This window comes from Dama dama, chromosome 28, assembly GCF_033118175.1.
Source record: "Dama dama isolate Ldn47 chromosome 28, ASM3311817v1, whole genome shotgun sequence".
In the NCBI taxonomy this organism is placed as follows: domain Eukaryota; kingdom Metazoa; phylum Chordata; class Mammalia; order Artiodactyla; family Cervidae; genus Dama; species Dama dama.
In genome coordinates, this window is record NC_083708.1 from 33,385,345 (window position 1) to 33,411,044 (window position 25,700).

The 25,700-nt window shown below is 40.0% G+C and overlaps 2 protein-coding genes across 3 annotated transcripts in view; one reads left to right on the forward strand and one right to left on the reverse strand.

Annotated features, from left to right (window-relative positions):
• The window catches only part of TRAPPC3L (trafficking protein particle complex subunit 3L), a 67,122-nt gene extending 46,191 nt beyond the window's left edge, over positions 1-20,931 (forward strand). For both annotated transcript variants that reach the window (XM_061132054.1, XM_061132055.1), the window contains 2 exons: positions 14,714-14,899; positions 17,240-20,931. In XM_061132054.1, the coding sequence (XP_060988037.1) occupies positions 14,714-14,899; positions 17,240-17,359 (306 nt within the window). In that variant the 3' untranslated portion in view covers positions 17,360-20,931. The remainder of the gene's footprint in view (positions 1-14,713; positions 14,900-17,239) is intronic.
• On the reverse strand, positions 1,372-12,310 carry CALHM5 (calcium homeostasis modulator family member 5). Its single transcript, XM_061131622.1, has 2 exons — positions 11,675-12,310; positions 1,372-8,263 (listed from the first exon to the last, which is right to left on the reverse strand). The coding sequence occupies exons 1-2, from the start codon at positions 12,212-12,214 to the stop codon at positions 7,856-7,858; spliced, it is 948 nt and encodes a 315-aa protein (XP_060987605.1). The 5' UTR covers positions 12,215-12,310; the 3' UTR covers positions 1,372-7,855.
• Positions 20,932-25,700: the final 4,769 nt, after the last annotated feature.

A 25,700-nucleotide genomic window follows, 5' to 3' on the forward strand; every position in this document is an offset into this window, starting at 1 on the left:
ATTGATCAAACACCAGTTTGTAACTGTATGTTTGCAACTATGTATTTCTTTAACTGCTTTATTTCCTTTTTCGCATCAGGTGACACTCACTCATAGTTAGCCAATAGTTTAAGGAAGCAAGCCTTTTAAAAACCCTGATTACTATCTCTCATGTTTCTTCTCTTGGAGCAAACACCAACAAAACACCTGGGAGAAATCTTCTTGATCTGTTGATACCATCAGCAATTATTATTATTGCAGAAGCACATCCTTTTATGTTAAAAATCTAAGAATAAAATGTTGTTACCATGCAACTAGTGGAGAAGAAAATGGCAACCCACTCCAGTATTCTTGCCTGGAAGAATACAGTCCATGGGGTTGCAAAGAGTCAGAGGTGACTTAGTGACTAAACCACTACCACCATGCAACTAGTAAGCATTTTATAGGTTGTGTCCTCTGCCAAATGATTCGTGTATTTTGAGGTGTTTTTCTAAAGCAAAATTATTCAACCTCACCTGAATTAATAACTTTTCTTACTTTATCCTCTTCCTTGAAACAATCTAGAGAATGTGATTAAGTAAATTAATTCATTTCCCCCAATTTAATCTCAGTCACTACAATTTAAAATGTTTTAAAGATTTTTTTTCTGGCATTGGTGTGGCTGTAGGGTCAGGAAATTTGAAACTGTGAAAAAATAGCTGGTCATACAGACAGACAGAAAGATCTGCTCTCAAAGATATAAATATTAAATCGGGGGTACTCTTCTAAATCTTTTATGAACTTTCCAGCGCTGAAAATTTCTTCTTTGTCAATTGTAATTTTTACCTGAGGAAATAAAATATGACAGTGATGCCATGTTCTAACTGCACTTCTGGTTCACCTCATCAATACGGTGAACAAGAAGCATAGTTACAGCATAACTATCTCAAATGTCTAGAAACCCAAGTGAAGACACTGCGCAGAAAGGGAAAGAGGCCAAGGGCCCAAAAAGAGACCAAGAAGCTTGGAGATAGACATCAGTTCCCAGGAGTACACCAAGAAGACAACGGAACTAGGAATTTATGGGCTACTGCCTTAAGACTCAGGACAACAGAATTGAAAAAAAACTCTGGTGTACTAATCCAACACTCAAATATTACGAGTGAGGAAATTCGCTTTAAAAGATTAAATGAACACTTGAGAATACACCACCATGAGGCGGTATTTATGTGACAGAAGTTGAGTCAGACTAATTCAGGTTCAAACTTAAGCTCCATCTCTTACCTGTGGCTTAAACATAACTTTTTGAAATTTAATATTATTCATAAAGGTGGAAACAATCATCTTTCCCAGTATGCTTGTGAAAATTTAAATACAAATTATATGTAAAACATCCAACACATAATAGTTTGTTAACAAATTTTAATTCTGCCTTTCCTCTTTAGTGTAGTAGCAAAATTTAGAATATTATCTCTCTTACAAATATTCTTTTATTTGACCAGGCAAATATTCTTTCTGCATAACTCAATTTTAACAAACAACTGAACTTTGAAAATGTTATTTGAAGCAACCTAAAAGCAGTTTTCTTCCAGAATCAAATATGACATTTTATATTTGTAATAAGAATCTTCCAACCTCCAAAATGAATTAAACTAACCTAAAGCTCTCCACCAAAACCCTACTCCAGTAGGTATAAGTACAAAGGCACTGGCACTTGCCTTGCCTTCAGGTAACACAGGCCTCCTTCTGGGGTTACCCTCCATGTTCAAGTTCAGCCTCAGTAGTTCAGCTTGCCTCCTTACCTCTCCTAAAACCTCATTATGTCCCAGTACTCATTTAGGGCTTCATTAAGTTTTAGTCAGAAGCCACTGCATTAAACAATAAAAACTGGAGCCAGATCTTTCCTTGTGTCAGCTCCTCAGGGCAATCTAGGCTCCCTTGGGAACTTTGGGGAATGAAGAGATTGGTTAAATACATGATAACAATCAAGGCAGCAACCACACAAATGAGAATAGTCATCCTTGAAGCTGCTACATAAAAGAAGCATGTACATAAAAAAATTTTAAAAATTAAAAAAAAAAAGAAGCATGTACAGATCCAATGCTCCTTGCTCTTTACTTCATAGGTAAGGGGCTGCAAATGTCAAAATGTCAACTATTGACTTTATTCTGGTTGCATGAGTGAACAAAGAGGAGAGTGTAGGAATGGGTTAAACAAGAATCAAGACCCCAAGATAACTTAGCTTTTTAAAATTATTATTCAGTTAATGACATTTCAATAAGAACATAGTTGTAGCTTAGTTCTGAATCTAAAACCATAAGATTTCATGAAAATCAAGTAGAGCGACAAGGAGAATAAAGGGAAACACATAGACTCAATTGTCTTGAAACGAGAGAAAATATTTCTCCATGATGAAAGAACGTAACTAGTAGCAGGGAAAATTGATCCAAAGATCTATCTGAAAGTATATTTAGTATGTCATTGGACTTTAAAGATGAAGAAAGGGTTTTTTGAGAATATAGGTTAAAAAATTGATGTTAGTAATATATTAGTAAGATAGCATCAGATGCTCCCTTAAAAAAATTCAATGACAGAAGAGACTAGAGTAACACATAAAATATACGCAAGTAGAGAAAGTGTGAACCAGCTAAACTGTCCTTTAAGTACAGAGTAGGCCAATAACTTGAATACATAAAAATTCAGGGAATAGGATTCCTGAGAACTTTTTCTGAAAATACTACTAGAAGGTAGATTCTGGGCAAGCAGGAGTTGACTGACAAAATTTCAGCAGAAGAACTGAGGTGAGCACATGACTTATTTCATTGCATAGCTATTATGAAAAATTTCAGATCTATACAAATATACAGACACTATGTAATGAGTCCTATGTAACCTACTATCCCACTTCAATAAGTATCAATATTTTGCCAATCTTGTTTCAACTATCAGCTCCCCCTTTTTGTGATGAAATGTTTTACAGAAAACTCTAGACTTTCTGGTAATTCACATATAAATATTTCAATGTGCATCTCAAACTGGTAAAACATAAACCAACATGCTATTATCATGCACATAAAAATGAACAGTTCCTTGAATAACCTCATTTCCATTTAATACTCATTCATATTTTCCTAAATATCTCAAAGATATCCTGTGTCTGTTTGTTGCTTGCAACAGGATACGAATAAGGCCCACATGTTGTTTCTGGCTGTTATTTCTCTTTTATTCTCCTTTTTAAAATGCCATTTGTTTATGGAAAGCTGGGTCATATGTCCAATAGCATGTCCTATATTCTAGATTTACTTGGCTACTTTCTCATGGTGCTAATTAACTTGTTTTCTTTTGCCTACTTTTCCTTGACACTAATAGTAAGATCTTGATTAAATTCAGAATTTATTTTTTTAGGAAACAGTATTGTACAGGTTGTACTGTACTAACTCTTGTACTGCATAACATTAGGAGGCACATAATATGTGGTTGGCCCATTTTGGGGCTTCCCAGGGGGCTCAATGGTTAAAAAAAAAAAAAATCTGCCTGTCAATGCAAGAGGACTTCCCTAGTAGCTCAGATGGTAAAGCGTCTGCCTACAATGCAGGAGACCCAGGTTCAATCTCTGGGTCGGGAAGATCCTCTGGAGAAGGAAATGGCAACCCACTCCAGTACTGTTGCCTGGAAAATACCATGGATGGAGGAGTATGGTAGGCTATATAGTCTATGAGGTCGAAAAGAGTTGGACACAACTGAGTGACTTCCCTTTCCCTTCACTTTCAATGCAAGAGACACAGGAGATGCGGGTTCAATCCCTGGGTCAGGAAGATCCTCTGAAGGAGGAAGTAGCAACCCACTCCAGTATTTTTGCCTGGAAAAATCCCATGGACAGAGGAGCCTGGAGGCCTGCAGTCCGTGGGGTTGCAAAGAGTCAGACATAACTGAGCGACTGGAAACAAAGGGCTCATTTTAAGGGATGCTGAGACAGATGAGCAGCTTTGAGCTGCACGCTCTTCATCCATCCTGCCTTCACCTAGTAGTTCAGAATTCATTATTTATTATCCAGATCCATTATGTCATCAGTGGCTGCAAAATAGTTATTTTATAATGCAAAAAGTTCTACAAAGAATAAAATAATAGTAAAGTATAGAGGTTTAAAATATATGCATTCGGTTCAGTCACTCAGTCGTGTCCGACTCTTCGCAACCCCATGGACTGCAGCACACCAGGCTTCCCTGTCCATCACCAACTCCTGGAGTTTACTCAAACTCTTGTCCATTGAGTCAGTGATGCCATCCAACCATCTCATCCTCTGTCGTCCCCTTCTCCTCCCGCCTTCAATCATTCCCACCATCGGGGTCTTTTCAAATGAGTCAGTTGTTCGCATCAGGTGGCCAAAGTATTGGAGTTTCAGCTTCAGCATCAGTCCTTCCAATGAATATTCAGGACTGATTTACTCTAGGATGGACTGATTGGATCTCCTTGCTGTCCAAGGGACTCTCAAGAGTCTTCTCCAACACCACAGTTCAAAAGCATCAATTCTTCTGTGCTCAGCTTTCTTTATATATGCATTAAGTAATAGCTTTTTCATGTACTCAAATAACCAGAACTTAGAAAATACCATGGAAAAAAGAAAACATTAGACTAGTGGCAAAGAAGAATGCAGATGTACAATATTTGCAAAACTTAGGTAAGGAAATCTAAAAATATCCTTAAGTGATGAAAGGTAGCCTTGAATAAATAGAAAATACATGGAAAGTCACCCCATGTTCTCAAGACAGGTTGATAATAGCACAGAGTCTAGTTCTGTAGATCTGGAGTGGGGCCCAAGATTCCGAGTTACTTCTATCTTGCCTTCCCCAGTGTAGCCTGCTTTCTGCTTTAGAGTTGTTGTTCTCAAGATGTGGTCCCTACAGCAGCAGCAGCAGCATCACCTGAGAAGTTGTTAGAAACGCAAATTCTCACCCCCAACCTGTCAAATCAGACACTTGGGCTCAGCAATCTACATTTTAACAAGCCATCCAGTTGATTTTTGGCACACATTAAAGTTTGAGAAGCAGCACTTCTAAAGTTTAAGTTGCATAGAATCACCTAAGATCTTGTCTAATGGCAGGCTTGATTCAATAGGTCTGGGATGGAGTCTGATTCTGCATTTCTAACAGGCTCCCTCATGATGCTGATGCTGTGGTTTGAATGCGACATTTTCAGGAGCAAAACCAGAAGACCAACATGTTTCTAACTTACTCAAGGCCAGCCTGTCCTGTGCCTGCCACTGTCATCTTTTTCTGGGTATTAACGCTAAAAATATGTCACTTTCTCAGTAATTTGTTTATTTTAAACCAGATTAACTCATAGCAGTGTGTTCCTCTCAAACCAAATTTAACCTAAAATCATTAAAAATGAATCTCAGGCTTTGGTGGAGCCAGTTTGGAGAAGTAACTATTCAGCATCTATCAAATCATTCCACAGCTCATTCACTGTTTACTGAAATCAAGAGGTAAATGTTATTAAGAAAAATCTATGCATAGGGAGATATTTGCATAATCTATATATAAATTCAATGTACCACTAATCTCTCATTTAACAAATTCTGATTTTCACATATTAGTGTTCAGGATATCTTACTTCATAATGCCCATAATTTGATTGGCTTCAAACAACCAACATTTATTTAAGCTCAGGGGATTTTGACAGGACACAGTGGGGACCCCTTTATATTATCTGCAGTCTGAGATGGTGTGGCTGAGACGTCTGCATAGCTGGTATGACTTCACTCAGACCATAGATCTGGGATCTTTTTCCTGGCTGTTTGTTGGGTTCTCTGGTTCTTCTCCATGTCTTTCTGCTGAAGCTGGAATGTCCAAATGACTTATTCACTCAGATTCCTGGTAACTAAACTAGAATGACTCAAATAGTTGGAGCTGGCCAGCTATGGTCTCCCTCTGTCTGTCTCTCTCCACTTGGCTACTTTAGCCTTCTTCAGGGCTTGGGACTCTTCAATAAGGTAATTGCATTTCTTACATGGTGGCTTATTTTTACCAGATTGAGCATTGCCAGAGACCAAGGCATAAGCTGGAATAGTTCTGCAACCTGGCTTCACCTCTGCTACATATTGTTGGTTCATTAAGGGGCAGATTCAAGGAAAAGAGGAAAAGACTCTATCTCTCAATTGGCGCCATTAAGTCATGTTTAATCTACCATGGTTAGGTCTTATTGCAGTGAAACTCAGACGCACCAAAGTTGTACCAGAGACAGTTTGGCTAGAATGAAAGTAAATGCACCACAAAATCTTCTTAGAAAGTTCTGGCTCATATTGTCCATGATTAGCATCTCTTCCTAACTCTGATTTCAGTGATATCACCTTGGTAACTTGAAATTACAACATAGAAATGGGCAAACACTTCAAATAACCACTTGTTTTTTTTCAGGAACCAATTGTTACACATTTGTCACACACCATGTTTAAAACCCAAACAATATTATAACCTCACAGCCCCCACCTCGCACTCTCCCACCTACACACACACACACACACACACACACACACACACACACACACACAGATACAACCTGACTCTGCACCTCCAAGCTCCCAAGGATATGTGTCAGGTCTTAAACCTATAGGATCCTTTCCCCAATTTGGGATAGTGTACCATGGTAATAAGGAATTCAGCCCCAAGATTCTCCAATGAGGAGGCAAGGACCCTCTATGGTATAAGATGTGAGCCACAGCCTAAAACACGGTACTGCTTCCTTAAATATTGATTCCACTCAGAGATTTAGAGGGAACTAATATATCTATATACTTAAACTAATGTGGATATATTATATAATAGAACACAAAATTTGCATTCTGTAGGAACCCACTAAAGTGTTTTTAGTTTCTTATAAAGTCACAAGGTAATAAATGAACTTTAAGGTTGGGGAAAAGTTCTAACATATAATATTAATATTGTTTTTGCTGTTTAGTCACTAAGTCATGTACAACTCTTTTGTGACCCTGTGGACTGTAGCCTGCCAGGCTCCTCTGTCCATGAGATTTGCCAGGCAAGAATACTGGAGTGGGTTGCCATTTCCTTCTCCAGGGGATCTTCCTGACCTAGGGATTGAACCTGGGTCTCCTGCATTGCAGACAGATTCTTTGCCACTGAGCCACCTGGGAAGCCGTATATAATATTAATTTATGCCTTTATATCAATAGTCATAAGTATAGGTGTGTGTGTGCTTATGTGTATGTGTACATGTGTATTTTTTAATGTAGAAATAAGCCCAAGAAGGCAAAAGTGCCTAGAGCCCACAAGAGTCATAATACAGCTCTGACTCCAGGGGTCTACTTTCAGTGCATAGGGGAAACATGGGAAAAGTTCTGAATTTTTGGCATCACATCCTTTCAATGTGTTATTTTTGAGAACTGATGTCTTCAGTTTCCAAGGAAATGAATTTTAAATGGTAGCATTTCATATATCCTTGGAAGGTAGTAAGATAGATTTACTACGAGGATTTCTACCAACTACATCGCAGATCCCACTGTGTGGAAGTGGGAAGTCTGTTAATAACAGAAGTCTGTTAAGGGGACCACGCTGACTCACAAGTCACCACTTCTCCCCCTGAATTCCGTGACTGTATTTACATAGTGGCAGAACTTCTTGCATGAGTCTCACTGTCAGCCATCGAATCTTAGAACCGGAAGCCCCTGAGCCCCAACCCCAACCCCCAACCAATACAAGAGCACATTGTCACCATCTTTGGCCAGTCACTCAGCATCAGTTTGAGCACATGATACCTTGTCATGGCTCAAAAGCTGCTTCCCTTTGTGTTATTGTCTGATTAAGAAATACTAAAATGGAAGAAAACGCCAAGATACTCAGGTAGCCATTGATGCGGGAGGAAGATGTCTGGACCCCGCGTGTCAGTGATGGTGGGTGAGCTGCACGTTTTGGGCGGTACCCATAAGCATCATTGTGGTCTCCTCATCCTCCGGGCGAAGGTCCAGACCATCCTCTACCACCCTGTGGAGGGTGCTGTAGTGTTGCCGATTTTGGTGGAAGGAATGGAGCTCCGAAGCAGCCTCCCAGGCCGCAAAGGTGGGCATGGGAAAGACATCTGGCCTCTTGTTTTCCAAGAAGCATTTCAGGTTTCTTTCACTCAGCTTTTTGGCATAATCCACGAATGTGTTTTCCAACTGCTCCTTCTCCTTCTGTGCATATGTCTTCCAAAAACTCAGCTGAAGGTAACTAACTTTAGATCTGCAGCGAGCATAACATGTGGTGAGCAGAGAGAAGAAAGATGCGGAACAAATCAGGAACCATCCTAGAATCTTAGAAAGAAAGAAATATTGAGCACACCAAAAGCAAAGCCACTTCTCACAGAGACAGGGTAGTGTTGTTGGGAAGTGTATGGCTAATTTAATAGCAGAAATTAGTTGACATCCTTCATCTTAATTATTAACAAGTTTTGTTCTTTGTTTTTTGTTTTTTTATAGTCAAATAAAGTTAAGGTTTACCTAACCTCTGTTCTCTATCCTACCCACCATCGCTGGTATGCAAAGAAATACCCAGAAGGCAGGCAAATGGAAATAAGCAAAAATATAGATTATCAAGAACTGGAAGAACCAAGCCCTCATATAGTACTAGCTTTACAGGAAAGAATTCTGTGTGTGAGCATATTACTAGTTCCTTAGTGGAGTATCTTCAGGCATTGATACGTGGATATTCATGACCAGTGACTGATTTTCCCATGTTACATTGTTTACAGAGAACCGCAGACCCTCCCTGAGAGAAGTGTCATCACTCATTACCCTATCCTGTCTCACTATAAAGCAAGACAAATGTAACACAATAAGGAAACTGAAGCTATAAGAATTGGAAGCTTGCGTAAAAGCCACGGGGAAAAAAATGAACTTTTGGACATCAGTTCTCAAAAATAACACATTGAAAGGATATGATGTGAAAAAAAAAACGGGATGAATTTTTTGGCCAACCCAATATTTTTCACAATTGGAGTTACTTTCATATGTGAACAACTAACAAAGCTCTTTCCAAGTTTCTCTTAATATTTTAGTTAAATGGCCCTTTAGTATTTCTCAGCAGATGGGCCTATTTGAACATAAAAATAACAATCTGCAAATGAACCCCGGCTGACCGTAATAGAACAACAAATAAACTCCAATGCTTATTTGGAAACCAATGGTTTCCAAACTCTGACTCAGACTATGGAGGTCATTGTGCAGGATCTCAGACCTCACATGAGTGCCAGCTCTGGGTTGGCACCAGTTGGGTTTAAATCTCAACTTTCACTTTTTTACAGGTATTCTCTGTGCCTTTGATTCCTCAATTGTAAAGTAGGGGTTACCCTCCTCAGAATATAATTTAGAGGATTAAAATGAGGTGATGTAGAAATCCACGTGACTCAGTAAGTATCAGCTATTAGCACGAGCTGCTATTTTTCAATCGTATCCATGTCTATGTAAAGGCCTTCCTGAACCTAGGGTATCTTTCTGACGTGATTAAGAAATGAGGTACCGCTCCCATCATGTGACAGTGCTTATATTTACTTTAGTCACTTGTGGTTGGTTTTACATCAGATCTTCCTCTTTTCTCTTACCTCTCTCTTTTTCCACACAGCCCATCCTCCTGTAGGCCTGTAGGCCATCTCACTTCAGTATCTAAACCAATTCTGCTGAGTTGTTCACTGTTTGATCAGCTTCAGGCCCACCTCCCCTCATTGCGTGGCCTTAGCGTCAACTTGCTTTCACTTGAGTGCTGAGCACTGAGCCCTCTTGTTCTTCCCTAATTCATGGTACCCAGGATCTAACTAGACTTGATGGATGGTCCCACCCCATCCCTCAATAATATGCCATTCTGCATGTGTCTTCTCCCTCAAACCTTGGCATTTTTCTCATCAGTTTAAAATACTTACTGTGTGCCAGCAGTTTTATGCCCATTTATGTCCATCATCTCTGTGCTTCCGAGGGTAGGTGTTATTACCCCCAACTATGAGGACACTGGGGCTCTCAGGGGTCAAACAGTAGCTCTGGGTCACATTGTTGGTAAGCAGTAGAATCAGGATTCAAACCCAAGGCTGGCAACTCCAAGACGGAGTTCTTGCCACTGCTCTACCTACCCGAAGGACGGCAAGCCAGCCAGCTGGACTTCTTTCCTCTGCCCCACCCATGGACGTGGCACTTGTTCCACCCCCACCCCCATGCCCAGCTGTGGGTCCGGAATGTTTGCTGCTCTTGCCTGTCGGAAGCACTGCGGTCAGCACCTGCTGTGATACAGCGCCCTTTGTCTGCATCTCTTATGCATCATCCCCTAAGGACTCAGCCCCAGGTCCTTCTCATTCCTCTGAAAAGTAAACAGGTCAGTGTACCCAGGCTCAGCTGTTGCAGGACGGGCATGATTTCCTTATGCCTGTATTTAGAGGAGGAAAAGCTCACCCAGTGGTAAGTGCTTGGAGCCGCTGCTACCTGAATGGGGCTGGTACCTGAGGACACAAATCATAAATCACTCATTGCATCATCACATTTGTAATTAAGACCTTCCTTCAGCAAAAGAAGGAAGACGTTTGGCAGCCTGGCATGCTTTTGTCTAAAATGTGCTTTGTGCATTAAACAAAGGTTTTGTTGGGGAGCATTTTTAGGCTTATTAGTTTATGAAGAGAGTCTGAATATATTGCCAACCAGTTTGGGAAAGAGTTTTGCTTTGATGTATTGTTGAAAAGGCAAGTCTATATTGAAAAAAAAAAAAAGAGCTAAGTCTCAGTATTTTCAGGGCATTTATTCTTTAACAAATAGCCTTCCTGACAGACTGTGGACCTGTTTATCTACTCCTATTGCTTGTTTTGATTTGTGAAATGTCATTCCTGCTCCTCACAAGTAGGAATTCAGTCTTTTCCTGAGGCCAGGGCCAGGCTCACATCTGGATTTGTGCTCACCTCCCTGAAAGAATGACAAGCTACTTCCTGGTATCAGTTAGGTAAAGCTACAATTTCCTTCTGTTAAATAAAACAATGCCCCAAATCTTGAGCTCTGAAGTAATGTAAGAAGAACATTTTAGCTATAGAGCACAAAACATAGGAGGAAAACTCCCTGGAGAATATGGTCCTGTTTCACTGAAGGCTATTTAAAGTCTGCCAACACCCCATTTTATACAGGAAGTTCTTTTCCATCTTAACAATATTTACACATAAAGATAGCAATTGCCAGAAATCATGCAATGGAATCTCTACACTAATTATATGATGTGCAACTTTGAAACGTATTAGCTCATTTGGTTCAGCTGTATTTTAATGGATGTATGCTATGTATGTATGTGTGCATTTCTCTGAAAAACCAGTTTGAAAATAATTAATAGAAGGCAGTAATTTCTAATTACAGCACTGCCATTAACACTCTATAATGAGTTAGTGTGATGCATCATTTACAAAGTCAACCCAGAGAGATTGTCTTAAAGTACTTAAGTGTTTACAGATGTCTAACTCAAGAGGTGATTTTCTTTTCAGAAGTGGAAAAGACAATCCAGTCAGCAATTTTGTTAGCCATCCAACCTCTGAAAAGCTTTTCCTGAGACTGTCTGAATGCTGCATTGCATTCCAATTTCCAGAGTTTCAGAATGTTCTGGTAGGATTCAGGCTCTTACCCTGGCTGAATGGAGTACAGAGAGAATACTTCAAGCTCACGCTGGGGGGCAGGGGGGTGTGGGGGAAAGACACCTGTGTCCCTTCTTACCTGAGATTGGGCTTGCAGCGACAATTTCAGTTCTTCGTTGTCTGTGGGAGTCATGCTGGTTTTTCCGCAAGATACCTTGTAAAGTTCTTTCCAGCACTCTTCAGGCTTGCCTTTGCAAATGAGATCGAGGAGTCTTGGACTTTGGGTCCCGCTCATTGCACATTCATAAAAAGTCCCATTGAGCAAAGCCACTGACAACCACATCACTGGGGCCACCAGTGAACTCAGAATGATCTGCCCAAGGACGGAGAAGAAGCGGCAGTTGTGGCCCCTGGGGAAGATTTTCCTGGGATTCACACAGCAGCCTGTGAAGAGTCTCCACGACCTGTTGTTCAGAAAGAATCCCAGGATCAGTAATACCCAGGCGGGAGCAAACAGGAAAGCCAGTCCGTAGATCACATTCTCAGTGCCGCAGGGACACTTGAAAGCCACGAGTGAAAAGAGACGCTCACCTCCCACGGTCAGCAGAGCCATGAAGCTGTAGCCAATAACAGTTTTCTGGTTGAGGATGAATTTTAAGAACCCCTGAAAAGCATCCATGTTGGAGATACACAGAGGGAAAACGCTTTGCTCGTATTTGTTGGCAGAGCCGCTGTGGCAGTGGCCGAGGGTGGAGCTCTTTCTTCATTAGAAACAACAGTCCTCCTTCTCAGACTGAATTCAGCCAGATAAGGAAACAATGTCATTCCCTAGGAATGAATATTTCCCAACGATGTTCAGATAATGCCTCCTACTGGTGGATGTTAGGCCATGAAACAAGAGCCAAAACACTGAGAATAGGAGTAAATTCACAGTGAATAGCCTCCACTTTTATGTTATTTCCATGTGGCTTGGATTGAGAATCAGAAAGAAATTCCGACTATTACAGATAATAATAGTTTAGGAATTTTCCATCCGAAGGAATAAACATTAGCAGAAATCGGGTTTCAGCCAATTGGTTGGGAGCCAAATCAAGTCTCCTAGCCTAGACTTTCATGTTGGTATTTTTCTCTTGTTACTTAAAACTTTTGCTGCTTTGACTTAAGATCTGGACGCTTCATTTTACATCCTCTTTAACTGATCTGTGATTTTATCAAATTTTAGGATTTGGGCTGTTTGAAATTTATATGGAAAAGTTCATGGAGAGTTTGAGTTTTGAGTGAAAGACAAAGTGAGAAGGGTCCTCCTCATTTCTTTCCTAGACTGTCATAGTATATTTCTGCCTTTGACTTCATGCCTACCCCCATTCTCAACCCTAAATTCGTCCTCTATGCTGACACGAAGGAGATCCCTCTAATGTAGAAATGTAGTTCCTCCCTAGCCTACTCACACATTTGGGGCTCCCTGTTGCCCACAAATTGATAAATGCGAACTTCCCCTGAACCTCATCATGGTATTCTGTGCCCTTGACATGTTCCTTCTATCTGGAATATACCCCCCACCCCATGCCCCGACACACAAACACACCTGACCTTATCTACCTGGCAAACACTCGCTCAGTATTCATAAACAGTGTAGAAGCTTCTTCCTCTGTAAATATTTCAAGGGTTACTTCCTAATATACAGCATTGTACTTGTGGAGCTTATCATAATAGTGCAGTTCTTTATTTAATATCTATAGCTCCTTTTTAACTGCAAGCTCCTATAAAACAGGAACTACATCTTAATAAATTTTGTGTAAAGATGATGTCAAACACAGGATGAATGCCTATTCAATAATTCGTTTTTCAAATAGTTGTTGAATTCCACTGTGTGCTAGGCACTGTGCTAGACAGGCAGTGCTCAACGTGTACTATAGAATGAATGAATGAATCATGAAACTTTTAGTACTTCTAATTATGTACAATTTAAGGAAACTGTCTTCACTTCAGTTCTACACTGCTTTTAATATGAAAATCAATGAAATCACTTGAAAGACAACAACAATCAAGCTGACAAATTTCTGTTAATAAACCTCAGTTTCCAGGTCTGTATGTTTTGTGACAAGAAAGTCACTTGGACTAGAAGCCAAGGAACTAAGTTATAGTGTAATCCTAACCATGTCATTTTACTTCTCCGAATCCCAGTTTACTCATTTGTGAAACTAGAGGTATAAAAGAAACAGTCCGCAAGGTGACCTCTATCTCTCCGTTGTCAAATTCTTTAAGCTCTTTAAAACAGCGGACTTTCTTGAAAAGCTACTTTATGATCCACTTATGTGCCTGCCACCACTGGCCCTTGCTTGCTCCTTCTCAGAGATGTTATTCTTGGTGATATGACTGCCTCCACCTCCCAAAGCATACTCTTGGGTTTAACCTTGCTCGACCCCCTCTGTCCTCGACTCTGTCAGCTTCCTGTTGTGGCACATGTGTCTCGGGCCCCTTCTAATTCAGAAGACGTTGCTGGGCTCACGTGACAAATATTATGCTAGTATGCTGCTGCTGAGTAATATTTTAATTTCTTACCCTTCTAAGGAATTTTTTTTTGAAAAAGATTTTGTTTTTCAAAAATACTGCCTTCACTTTGTGTTTCATAAACCATACCGTTTCCAAAGAAAACTAATACTTTAGGAGATTCCATGAAAAGAGTTTAAGAATTGTACAAGTCGTAAGGTCAGGAAATTTCAAAGCTGAGTGTGAACTTCAGGCTTTCTGACTATGAGCTCCACAAGCTTAACAATTGTGCCTGGAACGGTATTTGGGTGTCTTACTAACAGTTCTTTATTTTTATTTATTTATTCTTTAATCAGAAGACAACTGCTTTACAATATTTTGTAAAGGTTTATTTTAAAACCTTTAAAAATAAAAATATTTAAAATTTTTAAAATTTTAAATTTTAAAAATATTTTACAGGTTTCTCCTGTACAACAACACAGCTCAGCCACTTTGTTGTCATTGTTTCATTGTTTAGTCATTAAGCGGTATCCGACTCTTGTGCGACCCCATGGGCTGTAGCCCACCAGGCTCCTCTGTCCAGGGTATTTCCCAGGCAAGAATACTGGAGTAGATTGCCATTTCCTTCTCCACTAATAGTTATTTATTCCAGGCCAAGTTTAGTAATTTTTTTTTTCCTGTTTGCTAGGTTGCTTTCAAGATGTACTTAGGAATTACACCAAGTGTGACCTGTAACAATGCAAGCAGAAATGAATTTTCCCTGATTCTGGACAAGAATCCTCTGGTGGAGTTTGTGGAAGAGCTCCCCACTGGGCGGTCTTCTCTGTGCTACTGCAACTTACTCTGTGGGATTATCAGAGGGGCCCTGGAAATGGTAAAGCACATACTGTATTTTGCCAGGTGTATAGTCATTTTCTGGGCTTCCCTGGTAGCTCAGCTAGTGAAGAATCCGCCTGCAATGCAGGAGACCCTGGTTCAGTTCCTGGATTGGGAAGGTCCCCTGGAGAAGGGATAGGCTACCCATTCGAGTATTCTTGGGCTTCCCTGGTGGCTCAGATGGTAAAGAATCTGCCTGCAATGTGGGAGACCTGGGTTCAATCCCTGGGTTGGGAAGATCCCCTGGAAGAGGGCATGGCAACCCACTCCAGTATTCTTGCCTGAAGAATCCCATGAACAGAAGAGCCTGGCAGGCTATAGTCCATGGGTTCGCACAGAGTTGGGCACGATTGAGCGACTAAGCATGACTTGGCATTCGTTATCTAGTGCTGGCTAACTAATAACCCCCAAAGGTAGCTGCTTAAAACAACAAATATTTATTATCTCACACAGTTTCTGAGGACCAGAGACCTGGGACGGCCTTGCTAGGCGGGCATGGTTCAAAGCCTTTCACAGCATAGTGCACGGGCAGTCAAGCAGCTGGTTGGAGCTGCAGTCTCTGAAGACTTGACCAAAGCTGGGAATCTACTTCCAGGCTCACTCACTGGCTTCAGTGCCTTGCTCACAGCAGGCTAGAGGCTTCCTGATCTCCTTGTCACAAAGTCTCTGTAGTGCTCTAATCACCACAGGCGCTGTCAATTCTGCTGGACTTTGGGGGGAACTACTTGAATGACAGGAGATGGGGTCACTGGGGGCTGCTGGAGGCTTAGTTAAATCAAATCAAACCTGATCATTCATTGATTTAACTAAGATAGGGATCAGTGTCTGTGAAGTGCTGAGCATACAGAGAAGAATAAGACACAGTTGTTGCCTTCAAGTGTCTTTTGTCCAGTATAGGAGCCAAATGACTCAGGGTCATGGGAGGACCTGGGGTGGAACAGGGGTGGGGAGAGGGAAGCCTTCCTATGGAAACTGTGAGCTGACATTTGAAAGATGACAAAGCAGTTAGGTGAAGATCTTGGGGTAAGGGGAAAATAGTATTCCAGGTAAAAGGAGAACTATGTCCAAAAGCATACACATTTTTGTTTCATTCAAGGGACAAAGAAGTTGCATTAATTCAGTGTGAATTGCATATAGATAGAGAAAAAAATCAAGTCCAAAATAGGATAAAGAAGTCTCTTCAGTTTTCATGGATAACAATTGATTATATGTGCTGAATGACATATACATGGTCCCATATACCCAAATAATTTCAATGTAGTCTTATTTTAATTGATTTTCAGTTAAATTATGACAAATAGAAGAAAGATCTTATGAGAAAAAAATGAGAGTGCATTTAACTTCCATGTTTCAAAGTGCAGTGTACATCCTTTTACTGGGTGATCATAAAGGTATGGTTTTTGCACTCAAATAGCAAATAGTTTGGCACACCAAAGTCTACGGTTTAACAAAGGCAAGCTGGTTGACCAAGGAATTCTTAGCGAGAGAGGGGAATGAGTCAGATAGAACTCAATAAGTATTAATTAGTAGACCCAGGCCTTTTCACTTATTTGCTTTCACTAGGTATTTTTGCTTATTTATCTTATTTATTCTCGTGACTTAAAATAACTGAAAAGGCACTCTGTTGAGGGTAGGTCAGCAATATGCTGCTCTTTTGTGAGTGTATTTTAACAAATAGAGAAGTAAGCCCTAAGGGTTTACTTCAATGTCTGAGAAATGAGAAATGCTTTACTGTGGAAAAGAAAGCCTGGGTATCAAATATTCAAGTCCATAATTTCAATGTTTAATTTTATACTTATAATTTATTTAGTTGGTGTTGTTTCATAGTTCTCAAAGCCATAAGTGATTGCTAAATGTTGTTAGGACAAATGTTTATGTTGTTGAGCTAATGACAGAATGACTTATTGGAAGTCAGCTGGAGAAGATTCGTTTAAGAAGCCATTTATCCTTGGAAGTTCTGTTTGGCAAGGCACGTTGGGTCAAGGCCATCTCAGAGTTGGGAATTTGTGTTCTTCCTGAGATGGATCCATCCTTTAGATCTATACTGTGAGCAAAAACGGGCCCACATTCTGGGTTTGCCGGAGAATCAGCCAGGATGATTTGAACCTGTCCTGGACCACCCTTCTCTTTGCATACTCACACACAGAGATGACCGCAGCCAGAGCATCAGTGGAGGACACACAGTGAAGGGCCCTTCATCCACAGAACAAGCCCTTTTTTATCATTCCACAAGGAAAGCAAGCTCTTTATTGGGGATAGCAAACTGAAAAATAGAAACATTTAAGAGTTTTTTAAAAAGCTGAATGATATAAGCCTGTTTTTTTTCTTCCTTTCCTAGGTTCATTTGGCGGCTGATGTTACATTCTTGCAAGACAGACTAAAAGGCGACAGCGTGACAGAAATAGGAATAACATTTCTGAAAAAGCTAGATGAGAAAAAATACAGACGGAAAAAATGAAGAAAAGCATGCAAAATGCCACAGGCTGGCTGGCTGAGGAGTTAATATTAGCTAAATATATATAGCCATATAAATTTTGAATTTCTTAAGCATGGGATTTAAAAGGCTTATAAATCAGCCAGAAATTTGAAATGCAGGGCACTAAGATTTAAAGCTGTTTTTTCTTTGCCTGTAAATCACACATTTTCAATCTCAAGTCCACAAGATTTCACATACAAATAACTCCTTGTAAGATAGCAAGCATGAATTCTACATATTATATAGTCTATTCTAAGAGAGTCTGTTTATTTCATTTACTTAAGGTAATGAAAAAGAAGTATACCACCTACACAGTTGGTGTATGTATCTCTTCTCCTTGGAAAAATGGATGAAATGATACAAGATTCAGTATATAAAGATAGTTTCTAGACATGGTATATTGCATTCTTTATAGAAAGAATTGCCACAATTTTCCATAGTTTTTTAAAGCTGTAGATATAGACTAAATATCTATAGCTATAGACTTTTCTCATATATTGGCTTGGCTTATAGCTTCAGCCTACTGAAGTTACTGCTGGCTTATAATTATCAAGACAACCTATTTATTTGGATGCTAACTCTGAAATATTTTAAAATAACATTTAATTTTAAATAATTTAATTTTTAGATAGCTGGTACTAGCTAAATTCCTTCCTTTTCTCATGAAATATTGCTGTTGATCAGGCCAGGAAATAAGATGAGAGATAAATAATGTTCTTTGAGAATACTTTCTTATCTTCAGTTAGAAATTTTGGTGTCATTTTTATCACCTAAAAATTGAACAAAGTATATTCTGTGACCAGAACATACTTAAAATTCACAATGTACTAGATTAAATAAATGATAATCTTTACCAGACCATAAGCATATAGCAGTCCAGAATCTACTAGGCTCTGCAGAGAACTCAAATGATAAGTAAAAGTTACAGTTAGTGTGGCACCAACAGTTAAAGCTGGTGTAAATGATACAGTAGTGATGGAGCTCAACTAGGTCTCAGGAAGCTTAACATACAGACTCAGTTCTGTTTCTAATGCTCTCAGTGGCGCTGAGTGTTGAAACTGGTAGTGGCTTCAGGATGAGGTTTGTTCTCCATCCTTTTTTGTTTTCCTCACCCTGGAGAGGGAGACAATTCTCTTGGCATTGAATTTATGTTATGAAAGGTGATCCATATAACCAAGAGAGTGGCGTGTTTGTATTCAATTGTTGCTCCTTCCTAAAAAATGAGAATCTAGAAAGTGCCATTCAATAAAATTATAAGACACATATATAAATTTTCTAATCAAATTCTTTACATTAAAAAATAAAAAGAAATAAGTAACATTAATTTTAATAATTTATTTTATTTAGACTAGTTATCAATGTTATTTTAATATTTAGCTAATGTAAAAATTACTATAGATTTACATTCTTTTTTATACTAAATCTTTGAGCTCTAGTGTGTATTTTACACTTTTAGCACGTGTCAATTCAATGCTAAATTTTCAAAGTTTACAGTGAAATGCAGTCCTACCAAAACAATCAAACAGTGTTTAACATTGTTCGATAGCTTCAGTTTTTAAATCTAAATTAGTTAAAATTAAGCTACATTAAAAATTCCTACCCTCGGTCACACTAGTCACATTGTAAGTGTTCAATAGCTATATGTGGCTTCAGTTGCTGTAATATGTAACACAGGTCCAGAATTTTCTGTCAAAGGGAATCGACCTTGGACACAAAGAATAAGTGGGGAGGATCCAGGTTCATGGAGAGGGAGAGAAGAGATGAATTGAAAAGATAAAAGATAAGGAGGGAGAAGATCCAAGATTCATGAAATGGTGTCTCTCTGCAAACGGAGTGGGGATTCAAGAAAACAAACATTTCTTAGTAAAAGGAAGGTTGCACACCACCTGCTGGGCTCCAAGTGTATTTTCGTTGCCTTTGTGTGAAGTTGAGTCTTTATACAAAGAATGTGGAAACTGCACAGCATAAACTACAGAGTTATATAAATATCTTTATTTCATAAGAGCTTTCACTCTGAACCCAAAACCTTGTTCAATGCAGAGATTTCTATCATCTTGGTAAAGGCAAAAGGGAAGAAAGGTTTGGGACAGAGGGGTAATTTAGTGCTATTCAAATGACATCGTCAGATGGTTCCCCAGCTTGTTTGCGGAGGAAGCCTGCTTCGGTTGCCTGTTAGCTATTTAAAGCTGCCGGGAATCAGACACATTTCTCTCAGCAGCCTGCTCATATACTTGTTGTCTTCTCAAATCTCTCACTTTCACCCACTAGTTATTGGAAGCTTGGATCTCTTTAGTTGCAATGGACTATCACGAATAAGTGGAAAGTTCCCTCTCCTCTTTGTTTATGAAGGACCAAAGTAGGAATTCGGAAAACCAGATGCTTGACATGCAAAGATGATATTAAAATTTTATAACCATAGAGGTCACTTTAACCAATATCTGCTCAATGTTAACACAGTAAGTGCTAAAAGATATATTATTCATTGCTTAGTGTCTCTCCATTTGGGACCATAGACTCTGGGTGGTTGTGATAGTTCACAGCCTCATCCACCAGCTACAAAGTCTAATCCATTTCTTCTCAGTAACACCGAAGCTGTCCCTGATGAAGGTGCCCTCCCAACCCTAGAAACTTGGTATGACAAAGGATTCTCTCTTCAAAAAAGAGAGCCAGCGAGTTTCCTTTATACTTGGTTACATATTCCTTAAAGAATCAGTCCAGTTGCTTTACTTCCTTATTCTGGGAACCTTCCAGAACTTTAACTGGGCATGACTAGTGGTCATCCTACAGTGGCTATGGCAAATAATCGGCAGATAGAAAAGAGATGCAGTGAGTATAAGGTACCTATTTGTGATCTGAGAAGGAAACATGAGGTCCTTATTCAATCAGCAATAGTTGCCCTAAAAATAAAAAAAGAAGAAGCCATAGCCACAAAAGAGCAAAAATTTTATTTTTCAAGTGTTTCCTTAAGAGAGGAGAGGTTAAACAAAGCACATCAACAGTTGGAAATACTTCACTAAAAAGAGTTAAGAAATAAATGTCCTAGGATAATTCCCTCTTCTCCCTTATACCCAGACTCTGTCTTTCCCAGTTAGATCTTTTTTTGCTTTTCTTATTCCAGTTTCTTTTGTCTTTCGCTTTTTTATTTCTTCTAGGAGCTCTAGTGCCACTGCATACACGTTTTCTTCCAAAGAAATGTCCCTACAACTCCTTTACTTCCTTTTTAAGTTCTCTCTGTCTCTATGTTTCGTGTAATGGACATTTGTTCATTTGTTGGCTGACTGTATCTTACCCCTTGTAAAAGAATGACATGCTTCTATTCAGGTGCCTACCATTTTATGAGGCAATGTGTCTACTTCAGGGTAAGTCATCCACAGCCCCAGCTCCACTGCTATTACTTAAGCATAGTGGCTTTTTCCCAGGTTAAAATCTTGCCACCTAGATCCAAGCCGATCGGGACATGGCATTGGCCAGACCAGAATCACCACTGCAGACATAGGGAGGGGTCAAGACTGAATGGATTGAAGAGAAAAAAACCTGTCTGTTACATGAGGCAATAAATGTACTATATTCCTTAAGCAAACAGAGTTGGGTTTCTGTTAAAATAATGCAACAAAGTTCATGGCATGATAAATATGTGATAGGTCAGACAATTTGCAACACACTGGGGAATACCAAAGAGAATAACTCTTTATCAATGCACTTTTTTACATGATTGAATGCTCAGTGGAATAAAATTTGGATTGACAATAGCTCTTTTCCTCACAGAGAGGAAAAGTTTACAGGACAGAGAATAGAACCTGAATTATAGTGTGTGTCTACATGGCACAGGTTCCAGAAAAATGAGATTTCATAGAAAGAAAACATTTTCAATCAGTGGTAGCTCTTAAAAAAAAAAAATCATACATTTCAAGTTGCTGCTTCAACTATTTCTACTGGAAACTTAAATCATGCCTGGAGTCACCTGAGGATTTCCAAGTCAGAACCTTCTCAATTCTGGAGCCTCCCAGTTGCCTAAATCTTTCAAGTCAGCAAACTGTATTTAGTGACTTGCTATTTCCGTGTAGCCCGTGAACCACATAGATTTTAATGACTTTAAAAAGGAAGTGCTGACACTCCCAGTGGTCCGTATATATCAAACAACAGAAACACCTGGAAAGGCTGCTTTCTTGGTTTTAAATTCAGTTAAGATTTCTATCAGGTGCTAGGCATGTTAATTATGTGGTATGTCACTTCATTTTCATAACAAGCTGTGAGGTATTAAGTTGGTAACAGAGAGAAGGGGCTGGAGCTGAAACCACAAAGGGTCTAAATGTGCCTGCCTTACGTGAATTATTCCTGGGAGCAGTAAGTCAAGAGAGTTGGCAATCAGACTTCAGAGGCTGAGTGAGGGACGCAGGAAATGGAGGCAGCTTAGGAAAGAAGCTAACAAGCTTTGACCATTTTGAGTCTTGAGATGCCTTTGAAACATCCAAACAACATGAGGAGCTCAAAGTCTGAACTGAAGATGGACTTTGGAGTCATCAGTATATGAACAATAGTAACAGCAGAGGATAAGAATATATTATCTATGGTGAAACAGATCACCAGCCCAGGTGGGATGCATGAGACAAGTGCTCGGGCCTGGTGCACTGGGAAGACCCAGAGGAATCGGGTGGAGAGGGAGATGGGAGGGGGCATCGGGATGGGGAATACGTGTAAATCTATGGCTGATTCATATCAATGTATGACAAAACCCACTGAAATGTTGTGAAGTAATTAGCCTCCAACTAATAAAAAATAAATAAATAAATAAATTTTAAAAAAATAAATAAAAATTAAAAAAAAAAAAAAAAAAAGAATGGCCACATCCAGGGAGAGCATGGATTTCAGCAAATATAAGGAGCAAGACTTCCCTGGTGCACCAGTAGGTAAGACTCTACACTGCCGATGCAGGGTGCTTGGGTACAATCCCTGGTTGGGGAACTAAGATCTCACGTGCTGTACCACACAGCCAAAAGATGAAAGAAAGAAGGAAAGAAAGAAAACAAAATACAAAGAGCAAAGATAGAATCTTGAGAAATACCACCATTCAAGAGGTAGCACAGAAAGAGGAAGAACACCAGTGAGGCTGGACCTTCAGTCAGAGATGGAGATGGGGGAAACTGGTAATATTGAGGCCAAGAGAGTTTCCAGGAGAGGAGAGTGGTCAAAGGATTAGGTATCATAGAACAGCCAAGAAAATTAGTCCAGAAAAGGGACACTGGATTGATGAGGAGAGGGTCTTTGTCCACAGGGCAGGATGAAGGCAGCAGCCTCATTATGGTAGACTGAAGGGTCAGTGCAAGGTGGGATGCTAGGACAGGTGATTCTTGGAACTTGACTGTAAATAGAAAGAGATGTAGGATAGTTGGTATAAAGTTGGGCTTTTGCTCTTTCCTTTTTATCTTTTAAGAATGCAGGCATAAAAATACAGGAGGGAGAGAATGATTGATAAAACAAGATTGTTAGAAGGTAGACACAGACAAGATTCAGATCATAAGAAAAACATTTGATTCTAAACAACAAAAAGACTACCCCTTGCCCTGAGAAAAGAGTGATGACGGTGAGAGTGGGCACACGTAGGAGTGGGACTGGTAGTGTGAGGGGCAGACATGATGAAGCTGGTGACCCCCTGGCCTCAATATTTCCCATGAAGCCATATGCAAGGTCTTTGTGGAGATGGAGGTGGGCAGAGGCTGGATGAGGATACCTGCTGGGGCTGGTCACTGCCCATCCTCTCAGCACTCACACCCAGAAACAGAAAACGCCCCACCTTCAGCTTGAAGACTGTCCACAAGCCTGAGGAGAAAATACAGATCACCTTTTCTTTCCCTGAGCTCTAATGGGCCGTCCTGCACCCTGCCATCAACACCCAGGGTATAACAGCCTCACTGGGTGCTCTTCCCTCAGACTCCACCTGGATCATGAGCAGGATTCCCTCTGTCTTGGAAGGAGACGGGGAGATTCGGCAGTGGGGTCTTTTAAGGAGCTCTTCCCCGTGATGGGTAGAACTGTGGCTACAAAGTTGCTCCAGAATACCCTGTGTTCTGAAACTGCTGATGGTACCCACCAAAAAGTGACCGCTGAGGATGGCCGTGGAAAGTCACAGAGCTGAATGACCAAGTCTTCTAAAACCGTTTTACCAGTGATTAGAAGAAATGGCATAGTTTCCCTTTGGGAAAGATTTTCTAAAGGTTCACACAGAATCCTGTAAAAAGCTGACAAATGCCACTATTGGAAAAAAAAAACAACAGGAAAAGCTGCATGAAAGCTGGATCCAATAACTAAAAAATGTCCGTGGTCATAAATTTTACTACTACAGAGATACTCTGAAACTAACAGAAAGAGTGTATGTATAACTGAATCCCTTTGCTGTATACTTGAAACTAATATAACATTGTAAATCAACTATACTCCATATATAAAACAAAAGTTAACTTTTTAAAAAATAACAGGAAGAAACAAATCCCCATCCCCCATCAGCAGTCCCTAAAATCTGTAACCTATGACTGTCATATGGCTGCCTAAGACATTTCAGTCACCTGGAAGAGCTCCAGGTCTCAACCATGTGCCTTTCAACCCCCTTGAGAGGTGGAAATTGCCTCTTTAAACTTTTCTAAACAGTTGGGGTGGGGTATCTCCTAAGGATGTCAAATCAAAATGAATGAATGGCGGAAAGGAGACCCAATACTAGTTGCTTCACTTTAGACAGCTCCAGGGGCAATTTTTTTGCCAAGAATTCAACTTCTCTGGGTCCAAGAGTTGAATAAGATGGTGTTTCTATGCACAGACTGGGCCAGCCATCTCTTGGTGAAGACTTGTGATACCTGAAAGTCAAAAGTTAAATGTTCAGTTCAGTTCAGTTCAGTCGCTCAGTCGTGTCTGACTCTTTGCAACCCCATGAATCGCAGCACGCCAGGCCTCCCTGTCCATCACCAACTCACGGAGTTTACTCAAACTCATGCCCATCGAGTTGATGATGCCATCCAGCCATCTCATCCTCTGTCGTCCCCTTCTCCTCCTGCCCCTAATCCCTGCCAGCATCAGGGTCTTTTCCAATGAGTCAACTCTTTGCATGAGGTGGCCAAAGTATTGGAATTTCAGTTAAATGTACCTGAACACAATGATATGCCTGGTAGCTACCTTTTAGAGGCAAAAATGTCTGCAGCAAATCTGGCTTGGCGGTAAGCAGGCAGACCATGTAATAACCTAGAAAGTTCGTTTCAGCTTGGGGATGGTAGATTTTATACAAACAGCTATAAAAATAAAAGTTTAGTACCAAACATGGTTGTGGAGATTATCTAAAGTATCCTTTGTTGTTATTGTTTAGTTTCTAAGTCATGTCCGACTCTTTTGTGACCCTATGGACTATAGCCCGCCAGGTTCCTCTGTCTATGGGATTTCTCAGGCAAGAATATTAGAGTGAGTTGCCATTTCCTTCTCCAGGGGATCTTTCTAACCCAGGAAATGGACCCAAGTCTCCTGCTTCTCCTGCAATGCAGGCGAATTCTTTACCACTGAGCCACCTAGAAAGCCCTACTTTTCAAAAAATTAATAAGGTTACTGAGACCTGAAAACTTGATATTGATGTCAGGAGGAAGACCCCAGGAAGAGAAATTAATGAATAATTTCCAGTCTATAGATTTGCTTGTAGAGACACAGGCCCACTGTAGCTCCCACTACCTCCTCAGGAACCTTTCCTAGTCACTTATCTGCCTTCACGTTCCATATGGTTCCTTCTCATTAGCCTAAAAGTATGCTCAAGTCTCTACAATCCTAAGAGAACAAAAAATATCTTTTTGACACTGCTTCTTTAATAGGCCACCAATGTCTCCTTGATTCATTCACTGGCAAACTTAAAAAAAAAATTAGCAGAAAGACTATTCTATGAACTGAACATTGGTTATGTTGGTTTCCCACAGAATGTCTTAGGTTGAAGCCCTCACCCCAGTGTGATATTTGGAGGTGGGATCTTTGGCAGGTTATTAAGGTTAGATAAGGTCTTGAGGGTGAGGCCCTCATGATGGGATTAATTCTCTTCTAAGAAGAGAGACACAGGATGGCTCTCCTGACCCAGTGAGGGTACAGCAGGTCCACCATCTGAAGGCCAGGAGCAGGTCTCTCACAAACACCAAATCTGCCTGCACTTTGATACTGAAGTTCCCAGCCTCCAGAATTGTGAGAAATAAATGGTTTTTTGTTGTTTAAGCCACTAAACCTATGAAATTTTATGATCGCAGACCAAATAAAGACAGAGTGCCAGGTTTGAAACTGGACAATTCTCTGTTAAAATACTTATCTTAAA